The sequence below is a fragment of the Betta splendens genome, chromosome 11, assembly GCF_900634795.4.
Source record: "Betta splendens chromosome 11, fBetSpl5.4, whole genome shotgun sequence".
In the NCBI taxonomy this organism is placed as follows: Eukaryota; Metazoa; Chordata; class Actinopteri; order Anabantiformes; family Osphronemidae; genus Betta; species Betta splendens.
The window spans coordinates 13,529,065-13,547,390 of NC_040891.2; the positions used below are offsets into that span (position 1 = coordinate 13,529,065).

The 18,326-nt window shown below is 47.3% G+C and overlaps 3 protein-coding genes and 1 long non-coding RNA gene across 5 annotated transcripts; 3 read left to right on the forward strand and 1 right to left on the reverse strand.

The window, feature by feature from the left end:
* The first annotated feature begins 49 nt into the window (after positions 1 to 49).
* naxe (NAD(P)HX epimerase) lies at positions 50 to 2,712 on the forward strand. Its single transcript, XM_029166316.3, has 7 exons — positions 50 to 211; positions 586 to 770; positions 848 to 956; positions 1,200 to 1,310; positions 1,427 to 1,537; positions 1,849 to 1,996; positions 2,287 to 2,712. Exons 2-7 carry the CDS (start codon positions 604 to 606, stop codon positions 2,484 to 2,486), a joined length of 846 nt encoding a protein of 281 aa, XP_029022149.1. The 5' UTR covers positions 50 to 211; positions 586 to 603; the 3' UTR covers positions 2,487 to 2,712.
* A 38-nt stretch (positions 2,713 to 2,750) lies between these two features.
* Positions 2,751 to 5,170, reverse strand: scn1bb (sodium channel, voltage-gated, type I, beta b). Its single transcript, XM_029166317.3, has 6 exons — positions 5,034 to 5,170; positions 4,771 to 4,937; positions 4,148 to 4,385; positions 3,912 to 4,053; positions 3,494 to 3,568; positions 2,751 to 3,237 (listed from the first exon to the last, which is right to left on the reverse strand). The coding sequence occupies exons 1-5, from the start codon at positions 5,080 to 5,082 to the stop codon at positions 3,499 to 3,501; spliced, it is 666 nt and encodes a 221-aa protein (XP_029022150.1). The 5' UTR covers positions 5,083 to 5,170; the 3' UTR covers positions 2,751 to 3,237; positions 3,494 to 3,498.
* A 1,382-nt stretch (positions 5,171 to 6,552) lies between these two features.
* On the forward strand, positions 6,553 to 9,084 carry LOC114866010 (zinc finger and BTB domain-containing protein 22-like; the record flags this gene model as incomplete). Its single annotated transcript, XM_029167591.3, has 4 exons — positions 6,553 to 6,693; positions 7,093 to 7,311; positions 7,405 to 8,176; positions 8,342 to 9,084. Coding segments are annotated over exons 2-4 (1,722 nt in total), but the record flags the coding sequence as incomplete, so codon positions are not given.
* A 2-nt stretch (positions 9,085 to 9,086) lies between these two features.
* Positions 9,087 to 13,692, forward strand: LOC129604806 (uncharacterized). Of its 2 annotated transcripts, none has more exons than XR_008696052.1 (3): positions 9,087 to 11,034; positions 11,629 to 12,032; positions 12,756 to 13,692. It is a non-coding gene; the product is annotated as an uncharacterized LOC129604806 (long non-coding RNA). The 2 variants fall into 2 exon arrangements; XR_008696053.1 differs by lacking the exon at positions 9,087 to 11,034 and having other exon boundaries at positions 11,041 to 12,032; positions 12,756 to 13,190; positions 13,283 to 13,692.
* Positions 13,693 to 18,326: the final 4,634 nt, after the last annotated feature.

Consider the following 18,326-nt stretch of genomic DNA (forward strand, 5'->3'; position numbering starts at 1 on the left):
ATCCTGTCCATTTTCACATTAAAAGCATTTCTGCGTGGAGGTCAGGCTTTTATTCTGAAATGAAAGCTATCCGGATGTAGCTAATGCTACTGAGGTGCAAGTGTAGCTGCGTGGTTCCTTTTCCTGGTTACAAATAAGTTTCCGACCTGTCAGTTCAGTTGTGCCACTTGTCGTTTAAAGACGTGTATTTGAAGTCGTTATAAGCCATTCGGTGAGTGTCGCTAATACTTTGAACAAGCAGCGCGTGCATGCTAAGTGTTAGCCTAGCTAGGAGGGTAACAGTAAGCTAAAACATGTAACATATTAAAGCTATGCGCCGCTGTCATGCTTGTAGCGGTAGGCTCGTTAAGTTTACGTTAAGCACGTGGAGCTGTGACACATAAGTAAAAGGTGGGACTGTCCTCGACATGGAGGGTATTAAACTTTACTTTGGCTTCTCTGTATGAAAACAAACATCTAATTATACTGTGATAAAGCCGATAATTGTATGCGGCCTGGGGAGTTGTACTGGGGTGTGTTCCATTCAGACGTGTTATTATATAATCCTGAGGTTGTGGGTTCTTCGTTCGTTGTGTTCTGTTCCAGCACTTCGGATCCACCTGGATGTTGAGCGCGCGTGCTCTGTTTGGGATTGGTTTCCTGGTGACCTCGCGAGCCCTCGCGCAGTCTGGGGGGACATGTCCGCTGTCTGCAGCGTGGAACAACTACAAGAAAGACTGTTTGAGCAGCAGACCTGCATCCACCATGGCCCAGACGCTCAGATATCTGGGGTAAGGCTTGAAAGTCTAGACTTCCTGTTTACAGTTCACACTGACTGTGTCCAAACTGAGCTGTCGCTGCACCACAGGCAAGAAGAGGCGCAGCGCATAGACGAGGAGCTCTTCAGTGAGTACGGCTTCAGTGTGGACCAGCTGATGGAGCTGGCTGGACTCAGCTGTGCCACAGCTGTTACACAGGTGAGAGAAATAACCATACACAGTTATGTCTTTTGTGTTTCAGGATTATTTAAAGCTATTTTTTAACAGATTTCTCACATTGCAGTCCGAATGAGCAGTGTAATCTAACAATGTTTGTTGTAGTTTAAGAGTTTAGCTTTTTCTCAAATGGCTACATTTGTCCTGAGTAGTTACTGCAAAGAAAGTCATCTTGTACCAGTGTTAATGCATCACTGTATTGATTTTGTATGTCTTTTTCTGCAGGCGTATCCACTCACATCTCTTGTCAGGGCCCGGCCTGCACTGCTGGTGATTTGTGGACCAGGGAACAACGGAGGCGATGGCCTGGTCTGTGCCAGACATCTTAAGCTCTTTGTGAGTTCTCTACATACAATAGATACTTTACAGTATTGGTATGACTCAACAACAGTAGTATAGTATCTCTAACTACATTTCTTGAAGTACTGTTTCTGATTTGTGTTTTCTTGCAGGGTTATGAGCCCACGATCTTGTACCCAAAGAGGCCAAACAAGCCTCTCTTCCAGGGTCTGACCACACAGTGCCAGAAAATGGAGATCCCCTTCCTTACTGAGATGCCTGAGGTTGGTGGTAATTATCATGCTGCCATTTTATTAGCAGTGGTAAATAACTATTCACCACTGCTCATTTTGTTTTTATGATTGTAATATATTAGCAGCACAAGTACTGAATTAAACATGAGATGGAGCTAAATGCACTTTATTTTAGGTGAAGCCTCAGTAAGAGAGAACAGAATGCAGCAAATAACACAGCCACAATCAATAAACATAATAATAATAATAATAATAATAATAATAATAATAATGATGTTGATGATCAAAAGTCTCCCATTTATTGAAATAATAAATCTCACTGGCTGAACTTGTCTTCACAGGCCGAAATGATTGATGAGGCTTACAATCTGGTGATAGATGCCATCTTTGGCTTTAGCTTTAAAGGAGCCGTGCGGGAGCCTTTTGGCTCCATCCTAGATGTGCTGAAGAAGACCACAGTCCCCATAGCCAGCATCGACATCCCCTCAGGTCAGTGCTTAAGAAGAAAATGCACTTAAAAGCGAATCGTTCAAGTTTTTGTGATTCTATGTGATCACATTATGATTAACCAGTAGCTGATTAAAATCAGCTGCTGGGTTTGGGTTAAATTTGCTGTTCTCCAGATGCAGAGGCCTATTGATTTTTGTGTCTTTATGACCTTGCCTGTAGCTCTGCTGTGAGATTAATAATTATGGCAAGCCATAAATAATCACATCGTTGCACCTTTACTCCCTTGAAAAAAAGCCTGGGCTTGTTTGAGACGTGTTTGTGTGTTGAAGGCTGGGACGTGGAGCAGGGCAGTGCCGATGGACTGCAGCCTGACATGCTCATCTCTCTGACGGCTCCCAAGAAAGCGGCGTCCTTGTTCAGGGGACGGTACCACTTCCTCGGAGGACGCTTTGTGCCGCCGGGCCTGGAGAGGAAGTACGAGCTGAACCTGCCTCAGTACCGTGGCACAGATTGTGTGTTACGACTGTAGGGATGCACTTACAGGTTCTGCTTTCTCTCTAGTTAGATGAGAAACACAATGTCACCATGATCCATACAGGACGTGTTGCATACACAAATTAAAATGAACTAGAGACCTATGTAAATACCTTTGATCATCCACTGCTGTGTGTCATGTAGTGAGACATGACAATTTTAAAAATAAACTGTACTGTGTCAGCTAAAAATAACAAACTATTAAAGTTATTGAAAATGTTTCCTCTGCTGACAGGCGTCGCTATAAAAACACAACACATTTATTTCCTCATGTTTTAATTTGGTTTCATTTAATGTACAACTAGCATCTGAAAAGAAAGTCTATCTTAGCTCGTTACATTCTAGCTTATAAATAACACCATACATGTTATGTGTCTCAGTATTTATACATTAGGTGGTGGTGATTTGGTAAAAAGCTTTAGTTTATAACCATCCTAACTAATGGATCCCCATAGTTCTGCTTACATTTTATATAAATCTATGACAGCATACACTTAAGGAAATGTACAACCTATGCTTTTAACAATGTGCCTCGTTAATGCATAATGGTTTCTCATAAGTGCACAACATGCTTTTGCACGCAGATCAGTATATACAGTGCTGGCACCATGCTCTCTCTGTACTGTGTGTCACATCCAGTTCGATCTTTGTCGAGGAAAGATAAATTGGAGAGTTGAGAAGAAGAGTCGATCTTGTCATCATGCAGGTCAGAGGGTGGAAGGAGGATTTCAGTCCAAGGAAGAAGCCTGAAGATCAACACAGCACATACTATTAATGTTCAACACTATATAGATTTAATTATTATATTATATACTAATACTAATATATATACTAATATTTAATTATTATATTATATACTATATTAGATTTAAGTGATTAGCATCACTTGCATCCTACACACTAGTATTTACACAGTTCATAAGAGAAATACCTATTGTAATTTTGCGTTCGTGAACCGATGCTGCACACATTTTTGTGAGATCGCATCCATACTGTACGTACCTGTGCTATTCTCCCACCTGCACCCCTGCACAGTTGTCTTTACTTTCTGAGGCTATTGCTAAATATTCAGCATTCCTGGAAAGAAGAAAGGAGGGGAAAACTCAGTGGTTCTCAAAAATCCTAGATGACGGACTATGACAGTGACAAGATGTAAAGTGGAAACACAGGTGCTGACAGGTTTAGGTTCTTTCAGACTTACAAGGAGGGAGGTTTTGGTTTTGACTAGAGAGGAGGACAGAATGGAAGAGACAAGATGAAGAACAGACAGTGGAAGCACGAGATGTTAGAGAGACACGAAAACACACAAACATGATGGAAACTGTCATCAAATTAGTAGAGGACGGACAGAAACGCAAAAGACGATGTATGAAAAGGTCAGAGTTGAAGGTACAGGAGTGACGGATGTAAAAATACATACGCAGCTTCTCGTAACGCCTCCTCCCCAGCGGCCGCGATCTTTCTGTAACAATATATCATCTCTATGAGCAGCCAGAGCTGCAGGCCGATGATGGACACGTACATCATGACCTCTGACACGATGGAGGCCGTTCCTCTGGTTGCTGCGTGCAAAAAAGCAGAAAGTCACGGGTCCACGTTTAGACGCTTTAAGGTCATGCAGCCGAAATCGTGAAGAATCACGCGACGCGTTCGCACCTTTCGCCACCACGGACAGGTGAACCACCTTGCTGATGTGGCTGACGTTCTCATAGTTCTCGTAGAAGAGGGTGCGGTAGAAGAAGCACCGGTAGACGCCGGAGTCGTTGAAGGTGACGTTGAGCAGGTATAAGGACGCGTCCTGGATGTCCCGGCCCCGTTTGGTTCCGACCCAGTCCAGACGTTCCATGAATTGGTCGTTTTCAATGCTGGAGCCGCTCTCGTCGTGGGAATAAATCTGGGGTCACAGAGACGTTGAAATGTAATTAAAAACTCTTCATGTAAGATTTAGTCACGCTGAAGCGAACATCATCACATCATGGATCCAGCTCAATCTCTGGCATTTTGGAGCTTTAATGCTGTGGGGAGAAATACCACAATTGATTCCAGCTGAGCCTCGCCGTGACCTTGAGACCGGATGCCGTTATGTGACTGAGGCGCACGAGTGAGAGCGAGGCACAAAGACACAGAAGCATCAGCGGGCACATGCAGAAATGCTGTCGTTTGTGTTTGAGGCCGCAGCGCTTGAAGGAAAACATTGTCAACGTCGAGTCTTCTGCTCTGCTTTGCATTTTCACCGTGGCATCACAATGAAAACACATCAGCAGCAGATTTTCACTTACCAGAACAAATTCGGTGTCTCCTTTGGGCCTGAAGTACCACTCGACGTTGGCGCTGCCAGGCACCTCGCTCCTCCTCTTGCAGGAGATGCAGCCTATTTTGAAGCCCTTTCCTGCCACCGCCTCCGTGTCAGAGTCCACCTCTACACAGGCCCCACCACAGCGGTGCACTGTTCACAGGGGAAGCAGACAGACGGTCAGCATCCTGGGCTGAAATAACGCAGCCGCAAAATCCAAAGGCTGCGGAGAAGGAAAGCTGAACTCACCCAACAACGCGCAGAGCAGAGAAAGGAGCAGGAGGTGCAACGCTGCCATTTCAGCCACCGGTGGAGAAGCTGTGTCGCTGGACGAGAGCCTCCGAGTACAAACTCTATCACCAATGCTCCGCGTGTGGAGCTCTAAAAGGCTGTTGAGGCTCTGAGTGACCTTTATGACGCCTCCGACGGCCTAATAACAGCCCGTGTCTGTGCACTAGCAGCTACTTGTGCATCAACAAGGCTCAGCTCATACACCCAGACCTCGGTCCCTTAGTTCTTTGGCTCTGGTCTGCAGCAGTTTACGTCTGGTTGTAGGATTTATTGCATTTATCCAGCAGATCTCTTCTGGGTTTTGTGAATTAAAATGATGCACTGTCCACTTTTAAATCTCAATGACAGAAATGAGGGGTTCCAGATAACTGGTGACTCACAGTGTTCCCCACATCAACAACCTGAGATGCGATTATCTTTGTCCCTGAGGTCCTAATGTGCGACCTGCCTGGGGCCACATGCTCTGCTCTTTAATGTCAGCAAGCTACAGACGGAATACACAGATTTACACTCAGTGTGCAACATAGCAGCTACTGAATAAATCCTCACGATACACTTGCATACATGCCGATGCATATATAATGAATTTGCATGCTGTTAGAATAATTGAAAGCTACCCATTACAGGCTACGAGCTACAAATATTCAATCGACCTGGTTAATGTTCTAATGGTAATTATCCTTAATCGGATCGCTGGATGTGGAGGCTGCTGTCCGGATTTAGAGGCCTTCTTTCTTCGAGCGTCTCTCTGGGAAAAAAAAAATGCTGCTGCGGCGACAGACGGACGTGCAAATACCTGTGTTTTCACCTATCTAACGACCCGGCGCTCGTGGATCAGACGCCTCGCTCGCATTTCACATATAAAAGTGCGTGTGCGCACACTGGTCCATCGAAGCCGGGCGAGGAGCGAGCGCGCGCGTCGCGTCGCGTCGCGGTTAGCAGGTCCTGTGCAGTGAGCGGCGTTTCTGCCTGCGCCACAGCGGCACCTCTGTCTCTGTCGCGCGGCTCAGAGGATGCTGCAGATGCACTGCGGTAAAACGCCCGTGCGTGTGCGGCCGAGCACACGCCGCATGTGACCGCCGCTTAGGCGTCCGACCCGCTGCTTTTAAGCTGATGCGAGATTGTCATTGCGTGAAATCCAGCGGCCGAGCGTCACCTTGCGTGTGCAGCCCATTCAATGACAACGACGCGTCTTTCGCTGCCGAGATGCCGAACTGGCCCTTTAACGGGGATCCGGCCGGGCGGGGCCGGTGCTGGTCCAGTGATGGCATCCTTCAGTCAGCACAAGCTGACCACCAGTTGATATGAGCGGCCATTAGTTAAAATGCGTTTCCTGTGCATCAATGGATCCGGATGTTGTGACGTTAGACGGGCACGTTTGCTGCCGTTGAAGCACATTGTGATGACATCTGGTGCAGTTCACGGCCCGTGCGAGGATGCTGCTGTCGTCCGGCTAGCATCGGCTACGTGAGCGAAGCTAACCCGACCCGTCGGCACAAACAGGCGGCCGTGCTCCGTGTGTGGAACTTGACGATGATGCCACTGCAGTGCTGCAAAGCACCGTCGACGTTGACGTGACTATAAAATGCGCTACACAACCGTTAGCCTCACGTGAAAGGTAAAGTACAAGGCTAACGTTAGCTACGAGCTAACCTAGCTGCTGTGTGACTCTTGGTTAGCTTCAGGCTAGCTAACGCAAAGACCAGTGTAGTTTAACAGGGGAACACGTGGTTCTGTTTAAGACTTTGTTATGTTGATGCGGTTTTAGAGGTTTATGTGAGGTACCACGTTGAATATAAGGTATGTCCTTGTCAACTTGGGACGCTAACGTCACGCTAGCTTAGCTACCTGAGGGGGTGATCGTCAGGTGGACGCTGTTTATTTACATTTGCAGGCGTTACCAAACCAAATGGATTAGGCCTGTTTTAAACGTCAGTATCAAGTAGCTCTGTAGATACATGTAAACTCATCAATAGGTAGTAGTTAATGTATGAACTCTGGACGGACTTTCCTCCAGTTTTGTGGAGCCATGGATCCGCCCTGCACGGCTTCTGCCGCTCCGGCGGGTCTGACGGTCCAGGTGTGCTTCCCTGGCGTCCGTGCTGCCGTTCTGGACAATCTGAACCGACAGCGGGAGGAGGGTCGGCTGTGTGACCTCTCCATCCAGGTGCAGGGCCAGGTGTTCCGGGCTCACCGCTGTGTCCTCGCTGCCTCGTCTCCGTACTTTCACGACCAGGTAGCTGTGGCTCCAAATCACACAGTGGACTTAACGGCGTACGTGATTATTTCTGTGCAGATGCTCATTTTCTTTGTGCTTGTGTCTGAACAGGTGTTACTTAAGAACGTCACCACGGTTTCACTCCCCTCGGTTATGGACCCTGTGGCGTTTGAGAGTGTGCTGAGTTCTGCCTACACGGGCCAGCTGAGCATCGTGCATGAGGACATTGTGAACTATGTCACTGTGGCCAGTTTTCTTCAGATGTGGCACATCGTGGACAAATGCACCGAGATCTTGAAGAGGCCCCGTCCTCCAGCTGAAGCCGCCCCTGGAGAGGCGGCTGCAGCTCATCCAGGCACCGCATCCCGGCAGCAGTCGCCAAGCAGCACCGACTGCCTCTATCTGGAAAGGGAGGCGAGGAAACGGGAGAGGAAGCCTGACGCCTTGCCTCCCTTAGCCACATGGAGACGCCCACAGCAGTTTCCTAGATGGGGGCGGACACGTCCCTCATCAGCCCAGCACTTAGCAGACTCTCAGCTGGACTCGCTCCCCGGCTATACAGCGAATGATTACACCAGCTGTGGAGAAGCGTGGGTTTCAAATCACATCAAAACCAGCCACTTTGCACAAGACGGACCCGGCCACGGCAGCCGGCACCACGGGGGGCCCCCAGGGGGAGAGGCGCTGAAGCAGAAAGTCAGGTTCCAGCAGCGGGGAGCGCAGCTGAGCGCTGATAGACTGCCGGATAAAAATAGAGGGAGTGGACAGAGTGATGAGCCACAAGAGAAGAGGAAGAATGAGAAGAGAGAGATTGAGGCAGATGAAGGAGTAGGAGAGGACGAGGTGGAACTGAAGGAAGACTTTGAGCAAATGGGACACTGTGGTAAGAAGCCTGAAAGCTCTACTACGTACATTGCTCTCCACAAAGTAGACATTTAATACATCGTACAGACCTAAATGAGTGCACACACAGCATATAATGCAGAGGCAGGTGTTTACTAAGAAATGATGCAAATAAACAGATCTGTAATTTGTTTGTCTCCAACAGCCTTCCACCCAGTTTCAGATGAAAACGAGGAAGCTGGACTAGCGCCAGGGAAAAGCAGTGCAGAGGGGATGAAGAACAAGGTGGAGAGAGAGTCGTTGGGAAACGATAATTCGGACCTGCCCAGTACTTGCCACACAGTGGAAGGGGGTCCGGGCCTGTCCTGTCCGGTTCCAGCTCAGCAGCAGTGGCAGACGAGTCCCTGGTCTCAGCAAGAGCAGAGGTCTCAGGGAGCAGGGGTGGGCAGCTGTGGTAAAGTCCAGGAGGAAGATGAGGAGGAAGAGGATGTTGACTTTGACTGTTTTACAGGCGGGACCTTTAGCAGAGGAACATACGATGAGATTGAGAATAACACAGGACAAGTGTCCCAGCGGCCGTTGGTGCCTGTGTCCCCTGACCTGACCATGGCAGGCTCAGAGGTGAGCTGGCCGTCCACCAGCGCGGGGCAGAGCAGCTCCCTCACCCCCACCTCCAGCCGCCATCTGTCGCCTTCCTCCGCTGCTTTCCCTCCGCCATCTTCGCCCCCGACCCCATCTTCATCCTCCTCCGTGTCCCTCGCTGGCACCCCCTACACAGGAAAAGTCCACTTCTGCCACTGTGGCAAGGCCTACACCCTCAAGAGCATGCGTGACCGGCACGTGAAGATGCAGCACCTCAACCTGCGGCCCTTCGGCTGTCCCGTTTGCACAAAGTCCTTTAAGATGAAGCACCACCTAACCAAGCACCTTAAAACCCACGGAGGCAAAGAGGGATTGAGCGTCGCACAGAGTGACAGACAGCACCGAGACAGGGCTGTTAGCTTATGTAGACTGAGAGCTGAGTGGCTGGGAATTTTCTGATCGCTCTAATTCACTGCACCTAACTTGGCCGGCTCTCTCCTCGTCCCTGCTTTTATCTAACACTGTGTTTCTGTATTGATTTTTTTTTTCTTTATCTTCCAGCCTGGATAAGAGGACAGAGAACTACGGGAGCCAGAGTGAATAGAGAACTTTCCTGAAGATTGCCGCTATTCTCCGGCTTATTGCCTCCTGTCCTTCATGGTTTCACATGACGTCCCAGGTGTCAGGATCGCCTTCAAGCTGTAAATGAGGAAGCTGATGATAGCGACGGACTGGGATCAAAAAGGACGAGATTGGCTGTGGCAGATTCCCTTCACTTTGTGTGGGGTAGTGGACAATGGTGGAAATATTTGCTGGAGTTCAGGGGGAAAGAGAGGAAACGTCTCCTTGCGGGAACTTGAGGAGTTGCTCAGATAATTTAGATTTAGAGCAGCATTGGAGAAACAGGAAGGCAGATTAAAACAGCGCCGCAGCTGCAAATGTCACAAGACGTGTTCAGGAGAAAGGCTGCAATAACAGTTAATTACAGCCGTTGAGTATGTGACAAAAGAGGCTGCTGAAGGAAAGTCTGTAACTCCTGTTTGTTAAAAAATCCACCATCACCATGTTTTAAAGTACATTAAACAAAGGGGAGATGACCCTGAATGCACCAGCAGGACGCTCCTCAACACAATGCTTTCGAATAAGAATACAGTGGATCCCAGCGAAAGTAAGCAGCCTTTTCAGAGCCGACTAACAAAGAGCTGCAGGTTGTCCTTCATTTGGCTTCTGGCATTAACAGAAGCAGCTTCTCCGATTAACTTATGACAAATGAGCAGGTTGAGATTCAGTCTGGGAATCACTGACGTCTCTATGGTTCAGCGTTGAAGCGTTAACGTAAAAAGAAATTTAAGCTCCCAGTAACAGCAGTTAATGTATTTAAGGAGCAAAAGATTTAATGTAAACGCTTACATGCCTGTTTACTTTTAAATCAGAGAAAATAGTTAAACTACAATTGTTAACTAATTAAAAAAGTAAGAGGTAAACTGGTCCACCAAAAAGGAATAAAACAAATTTAATAATTATTAAATAGTAACCTTATTTTTTCTCTTTGTTAAAAGAAAGAAGCAAAAACAACAACAAAAGAAGAAATTGTACCAAACTAAACAAAACATTAAAAGATTTAGATTTTCCTAAAAAGTCATTTTCTTCCATTACTGTCATCAAGGCCGTAAAAACCTAGTTTGACTGTCGCAGTGACCTCAGTACTTGTTGTATTTCTGCTCAGTAACATCTGAATTCTTCCTCCGACACATAATGAAGCAGCGAGAGGAGCCCGGGGGCATCTTTGACACATTAGCAACACATGTGAGGACTTCCAGCCTCCTCCTGCAGCGTGCGCCTCAGTAGGAGACCGACACCGGGCACAAAAACCATCAGGACCTCGTCCTCGTCCTCGTCACCGCAGCCGTGAGCACGACTCACCAGTGTGAGAATGGTCTTAAAGCAGCGACCCGCGGGAGTGTGACTCAGACAGGACCCATTCAGACCCACCGGCGCGTGAAGTTGCAGATTCATGTGAAGTTTGAAGGTGGCTCACAAACACCCTGAAAGCGAATAAAGGTGTTGTCGGAGCCCAGTAAAAACAGCAGAGCTCCACAAACACAAGCCCAAGCAGCCGGGCCCGTTTTATGTGAGCCTCGACTAAGAATGGTCTCCATGTGTTTAAACCCACTCAAACAGTGACTTCCTGTGAGTCACCGTCTGCAGCCTGGAGCACATCACTGATATTTATCATGCGATGGCCCGTTCCCAGGGTTGGAGCCGCTGCTGTCTCTCTCCGGCTCAGGCCTCTACTTTTACTGGAGCCCGTCGGAGGTAAGACGCTCTCACGCTTTATTCTCCCCGTGGACGCGTTTCAGCCTCGCTGTGCTGCGATTCAGCCTCTGTCAGGTTATTCCAGGCTAAATTCATGAAGTTTAAATTATTATTTGAATCATTTATCATTATTGTGCCTTGAGTTTGACTATTTATTCATATTTTTAATGAGTACTTTTGAGCTGCTTTAGGAGCTGGAACCTGGTGCAGGTCTCACGTTCTCGTCTTAATATCAGCGGACGACAGAAAACCTGTCAGAACCTCTTGTTTTCCTCCGTTTCTTCGAAGGCTCAGGCTTCAGCGCACGTAATCCTGCTTTCACTGTGAACGGGCCGGTCTCCTACGGCCGCAGATCTGACTTCCCACATTAATGATGCAATAAACGCCAGCGACGGGCCGTTTCACGGCCGCGCTCCGCGGAGCGAGAGGCTTTATTTGATTAACCTTTAGTGACAGGTCAGATGGTTTCAGCCAGATGATCCTGAGTCATTTATGGCCTCGTGCTCAGAGATAATCAATAGTTAGACAGAGGCGCACACATGGAGCGAGGAGATCTGTCACCAGGGTTATGTTTGTGTTATGTCTGTCACTGAGGCCGAGGAGCTGGGAAATATCACCATCCTGGAGCCCTGAACAGGAGTCAGAGGAGAGGGAGCGGCAGGAAAAGGTTCTCCTCAGCTGGACCTCAGCTGGACCTCAGCTGGACCTCAGCTGGACCTCAGCTGGACCTCAGCTGGACCTGTTCTACCTGCAGCCACGCAGCGGCAGCGCGTGCGTCATCCACCAACGAGAGCAATGAGGGGGGGTGAACGCGATGCGCTGCAGACGGTGAAAACAGAGTCCACAGCGGTTCTACAGCGCGTCCTGGGCCGGGCCTCGCATCCGGCCCGCTCCTCGCCAGCCGCGGAGAAACCAGCGGCTCCGAGCGCCACAGCTGCTGCCAAACAAATGCAACGCAGCGTTTCCTGTGGTCACACAACGGAGGGAGCGCCGCATCGGTGCGTTTTCACGAGCGATCCAGAAAAAACAACGTTTTTAAGGAGCCATTAGTAAAATTGATGAACTTTTCACTTCATCACAAAGAGGGAAAACACAGGGAGGGACACACATTTTGTAAATATTCCTAATTATTTATGTAATTCTTACAAATTGTGAAAATATAACTAAAAAACTAAAATATTTCCACAACCAAAATATGTATTTTTTAAAAATCACTGAATTCTCCAAATTTGATAAAAGTCAAAAAGATGTTTAAAAGTGAATATTTTTTAAAACCTGGAGCTTCCAGTGAGTCATTAACTCAAACCTTTACTCCTCCTGCTCTGAGTGCTTCACAGGCTAATGCGCCTCCCACCGTTCTTGGGACGCTGAAGGTGTCGCGTCTGTGAAGTGAATCCTGGGTAATTTGTCCCAGCGCGACTCAGACCCGCGGGTCTGTTCTGCTGCGCAGCCAAACGAGAACGAATCAAAGAGCCTTTGGAGAGAGCGCCATTGATTTAATCACGTCATCAGCGGCAGCCACTTCAGGGCCCGAGCAGCTGATCCATAACCAGCCCGGCGCCTGCAATCAGCGCTAAACGAGCGCTGTCATGCTCAGATGTGTTATGAAGTGTGCGAGCATCGATCAGAGTCAACAATACGTGTCCATCGACCCGCACACGTACTGTAACTGCATCCACAGGAGGATTAGAGGCATAATTGTTCCTCCTCCTCGTTCCCAGGTGAAACCTCACAGCTGCTGATGAAGGCTGTGACGTCAGGATGAGGATGAGGAGGAGGATGAAGGCCTCAGACGGTTTCAACCTTTTGGTGAAGTGCTTGCGTCGGACATGTGAAGTGTGAAAAGCCACAAAAGGACGAGTTTGCTCTGAGTTGTAGTAGAGTAGAAGTATAAAGGGGCACAATACTACAATTCAGAATTCAATGTCTTCATTTGATTTCAGAAGGCGATGGTTCAATCAGAATTCTGCTTCTTTTATCTGGAAACAGCACCTTTTATTTCTCCTCCCGGCTGAAGACCGCGTCCTGGGAAAGCTCCGGCTTATTATTGGATGTCCACTCTAGAAGTATTTCCAAGCATCCAATGTTGTGCTTTAATAGAAATGCGTGAATGCTTCTCAGGGCCGCGGACAAAGCTGCGGCGGGGCCGTACATCTGTGAGTTTAGAAACAAAGCTTTGTTTGTGAGCCTCCATCACTTGTGCTCATGAAAGCAGACACTTACTTGAAAAACTTTCTTTTCCTTTCAGGGGGAGGAGGGGGGAGAACACTCTAAACCTACATCCTGGTATAAATTTGCAAAACGCAATACAGGCCTGATTGTGTGTGGAGCCGACGCAGGACGCATACAAAACGAATCCCTCCTGAACCGTCCCCTTCCCTCACGGCTCAGTGGCCGATGTACAATAAATCAACAAAAGGGGGCTTTAACGGCAGCGACGGCCGCTCCAGCCTACTGTTATTTTATCTTTTTACAGTATTTAATTGGAAGTTTTCCCTGAAACATTACACCGCGCTTTCAAATGACTTTGCCCAAATCTAAGAGGAGATTGATAAGAATTTCTCTCCCTCCCTCCTCCGCCCAGTTTTTCCTCCTCCTCCTCCTCCTCCTGCGCTTTTCAGGGGAGAGCAAGTTTTTACCGAAGGGAGACTAAAGTTACAAGTGGTGAGATGGAGTGAGGAACTGAGTAATGTGTGGGGTGGAGGAAAGTATGAACAGACACGATAACAGCTGAAAAAAGCTGAGTCAACAGCGCGCCTCCGAGCCGAACCCACTGCACCAGGTGTCCACTTAATTCAAATGATACTATTATTCATAGACAGAGGAAGAGTATTGAGGCGACCCCCCCTCCAAATCATTTGCAACTGAATACAGATATAATCCTGGAAATATAAGTCTCCATTAAGGCTATCCCATTTAGCAAACAAGGCTCCTATTGTGCAACATGTTGTGTGTATAAATCACAGTCTCAGAAAGAGGAAAAAAGCAGAGAGCGAAACATTGAGTCTGAGGCGAGATTTGAGAATGTCAACTAGTCACACGTGACAGTTCAGTGTGTTTAGTTTTTCACGCTGACATTTGTGCTTTTCGCTCGTAGAGTTGTTCAGTTACTATTAAATTATTTAGGACCAGTGAAAAAATAGAAAACAATCTCACCGCTGTTGAAGATATTTTTAAATGTGTTCATCGTCAGTTATTTTTCATATTAGATGCAATATGTCCCTTTAAAAAAAACTCAAAAAATCTAAATATGCTGACAAATACAGTCTCACCCAGAACACACACACACACACACACACACACACACACACACACACACACACACACACACACAGTAAACTGCCTTCACACCGTTCAGCATTTCCTTTAAATTTAGAGGTGTAGCAAGAAAAGCAGTAATACTTCAGACCTGTCAGCTGATTGTGACCTTCTTATAAAAACAATATGATTTAAAAAATTGTCAGGAAGTTTTGAGAGAGAAAGACGTGACATTTAAAACGAGTAGTTTTCACATTGTGTGTGTAGATATTGTAGTCACATTAACGTTAACTTAGCGTTACACCTTCCTTCACATTCAAACCAGCTGCATCTCACATTATTCAGTTTCCTCCCATCGACCACAGTGTTCAGCTCTGTGTAAAGTCCAAGTTCTGGGTTCAACACAACCTGGGCCTGTGCAGCTCAGACGCCAGCCGATCGCCCTAATCCTGCAGAGAAGTGTGTGATGGAGCGTCGCATCCAGGCCGATCTGCCTCAGCGGGAGCTCAGAGGTGAAGGAGAATGACTCTATAAAGGCCGACAGCATCAGGATCCTCTTTTTATCCAGTGACCACAGAAAAAGAGTTTTAATCCCCGACGCGCTCCTGTAAATATCCAGTGTAAATCTGAGGAGCATGAAATAGTTTGTGTGGTCTGAAGTCCTGAACAGTGAGAGTTAAGGACAGTTTCAGCGCTTGAGTCCACTCATTTTTATTGTGGGAACCTAAAGATTAATACAGTAACTAAGTTATTTACAGACAATAAATAGTTTCTGTATTATATTTAGGGTCAACTGCTGCTATTCTAAATTAAATATTAAAAATTTTTGTTCAGCTGGACTGAAAACAACAAGCAATTATGTTTAAATACAATTACATTATATTAATACAATTTTAAAAGTCTTTGATAAAATAGTAATGGTAGTTTTTTTTAAGGCAACACTTTATACATTTTTTAAATATTTTTATAATAGTCACTTTACTTCAGAACCTTCCTTCAATCTAAGATGCTGAATTATTGGCATTCCCAATTAACATGAAAATGCTTGTTGTGCATATTGTGTGCGCAGGTCGTCCATTCCGTCCGTCTGAGAGCTGACGTTCCCATGACCCATCACAATACAGTGACGATGCGTTCAGGCGGCGATGTATGAAATTTGGGCAAATAAAAACCTTTGTTCTCCCACATTGGCTAATTATTTGACAGATTGGACCCTGTTGTGTGTGGGTACTGTGAAGGAGCGGCCCATCCCCCTCCCAATAAAGAGGCCACTTGCAGAAAAAAAAATTCCTCTATAGCCTCGCTTTTCTATTCTTTGTTAGAAGATTACATTTTTTCACCACGTTTTGGAAGGACGAGATGGGGGAGAGCTGTGGGTTTTTCGGAGGGGGACCCGCGAGCTCAGGCAGTGACGGAGGGGGCCGGGACAGCAGTCAGTGGCCGTTTAAAAAGATTTTCTCAAGCAGAAATATTTAATCTTCTCAGGGAAAATAAAGCGGAGAAAAAACAGAGGACAAAAAGAAGCTAATCATCCACAGGTCTCCCCCCTCTCCCCCGTCTCCCCCTCCCTCCCCACCAAAAAGCAAGAAACAAGGGAGGACCAGATTATGTAAGACTGGGAGAATAAATCTGCATGTTTAATTATGACAGGTTCCCACATTTGTCTGCTGCAGCGCTCGTCCACGGCTCTGACGGCTCTCCTGCAAACTGGACGGCTCACTGGTGGAACTGGAAGCTCCCAGTTGCGTCTCTGTTGGCGTCAGGCAGGTGCTCACCTCACACACATCCTTCAGAGCCCGGTGGCGTTTCTGACCTCCCGGTCTGTCGTTTGTGGCACACTGTCTTGTTCTAACGGGCAGATTTGTGTGTCGTCACCCGTCCAGTTGTTCCGCGCGGCGTCGTTCATCACATCCCCTCTGTGACTAATATCACGGGCTCCAGATTTGGACACAACCTTGATGCTGTGGTCCTGAAGCCTCCACAGTTTATCCTCTCGGCATCTGGTTGCCTGGTGGACGGGGCCGGGTCCCGTCCCCCCCTGAGCCCAGACTGGGGCAACTCTTGGCACCGGCCCAGTGACGCGGTGGCTGCAGAATTAACGCACAACTTCCCCCACGTCGAAGGTTAAAACCCGTTCACAGCTCCCTCCCTCAGCAGCACAACGCAGCACATGAACACAGCATATGCTCCAGCAACCAGACCTCAGCCATGTCCACACTGGCGACAAAGTGGACGTGATGATACTTTTCACTGAATGACAGATTAGAGGATCCAGAGTCGGGCCAGTGATTTATCACGCACATATTGTCCCAATTAGCACGATACGGGGACGGTGCCGGCTGCTCGACCTTCCAGGAGCATCCTCATTTGTATCGTGTCAATGCAAAACACCTCTTAAATCACGGCTCCCTGCTCAGATTACCTCACCTATTTAAATCTGATCCTCAGATACAGGAAAGACACGGGTCAGTGCAAACCTTCTGAATGCTGTTCACTAAAAAACCTTTAGTCAATAAAATTTAAATATGTGTTTTTATCCAATAGTTAGAGATAAAATAATATTATACTTTTTTCAAAACAACCAATAAAACCTAAAAATGACAGAACTGGGTAAATAAAACAAGATTTAAACTAAACGTTGTGACCATAATCTGACCCAGTGATATTTTTCAAAAGGGGTCTGAAAAGATAAAATAAATAAATAAATAAATAAAATAAATATATATATATGCATATAAAAAAGGCAAAGTAAGGAAAGGTTGTATAAAGTAAAAAGCTAGAAAGACGTATGATTTAATCAATATAAAGTATAAATATAGCAGAAAGTGGCAACAAGATGGAAACTATTAGACACAAAGTAACAGGTTAATATGACGATGACACCAGCCTTTAATTTGAGAAACGCCGGGTCGGTTCCGCTCACGGCGCCCGGCCGCCTGGTTCAGGCAGATCACCCGGCGCAGAGCGGGTCCTCCCAACGCCCACGCGCTGACATGAATCTCTGCAGGTTTTGTTTTAGCTAATGGCCGACGTGTCAGCTCGTATGTCTGTGTCGCACCACCGGCCAAGGTAGCGCCGCCGGCTTCCTGGGGGCGCGTCATGGCAACGGGAGGTTTGCTCTTCCAGGGGGCGTGTGGGGGGTTCGGGCTTCGAGGGGAGCACATGGAAATGAGACCTATTCATCCCCCCCTCCCCTTTCACCCCCGATTGGCATATGGCACGGCATTGTCCTTGGCTGCTGAGCCAGAAGTGATGCAATTTGTTGGCATGTCCTGTCATTTCACAAACTACCCATCCCATTGAGGCCTACAGAAAACAACAACAGAAGACACGGAAGGGCAGCCAACAGCTCAACTTCTACGGATGCCCTGCCAAAGCCAGTCAGGGGGATGAAAAATAAGCTGTTTGGCCACTTTCATTTAGCTTTTTTCCTTAAAATGATATTTCTTTGCTAGATGCGATGCAAAAATGCTGAAAGAATAAAAGTAAAGATGCTGAAGTGGCTCATCTAAGAACAGGCCACAGGATGATCACGAGTATTAGTATTGTTGGTTTAAACGAATGGGCAAAAAGATTCAATTCAAGCTCCGGCTAATTCCTGTAACATCCCATCAAGACGTCAGATCATAATAACATACAGTCTTTGTGGCGTGGAGCTGAGGCTTGACCCCACGCTGGCCAATGTTTAATTAACTCTCAAAGACTGGACTCGAGGAGGTGGCGAAATCTTCAAAGAATATCAAATCCAGCTCCGGAGCCTTTTGTGCGGCGTTTGCTCATAGTTGACCTCACCTTCTGTTGGGACATCCTGTTGAAAGACGCGGCCGGCGCGCGGCGTCCGGACAAAGAGGATTTCCCTCCGGGGGAACTCTGAGCCGCCAGCGGGAGCTGCTGCTGCTGTCGTCCAGCGTCTCACTGGTTACTTCTAAAAGGCCGGGCCCGAAAAGGGCCGAGCGCGGGACTGGCTGCCGCTTTTAGGAGCGATTTAAGTGCAAACGCCCTATTTACCTTCCTGGAGCTTCTTCCTGCTCCTC

Bases quoted from the DNA above. Each gene is read 5' to 3' on its own strand.
- naxe (XM_029166316.3), top strand. From the start codon at position 604: ATGTTGAGCGCGCGTGCTCTGTTTGGGATTGGTTTCCTGGTGACCTCG. The intron at 771-847 runs GTAAGGCTTGAA...GCTGCACCACAG, and splicing joins CAGACGCTCAGATATCTGGG to GCAAGAAGAGGCGCAGCGCA. The intron at 1,538-1,848 runs GTTGGTGGTAAT...TTGTCTTCACAG, and splicing joins TCCTTACTGAGATGCCTGAG to GCCGAAATGATTGATGAGGC.
- scn1bb (XM_029166317.3), bottom strand. From the start codon at position 5,082: ATGGCAGCGTTGCACCTCCTGCTCCTTTCTCTGCTCTGCGCGTTGTTG. The intron at 4,054-4,147 runs GTGCGAACGCGT...TTTTGCACGCAG, and splicing joins CCTGTCCGTGGTGGCGAAAG to CAACCAGAGGAACGGCCTCC. The intron at 3,569-3,911 runs GTATGTATTTTT...TCTTCTTTCCAG, and splicing joins GAGGCGTTACGAGAAGCTGC to GAATGCTGAATATTTAGCAA.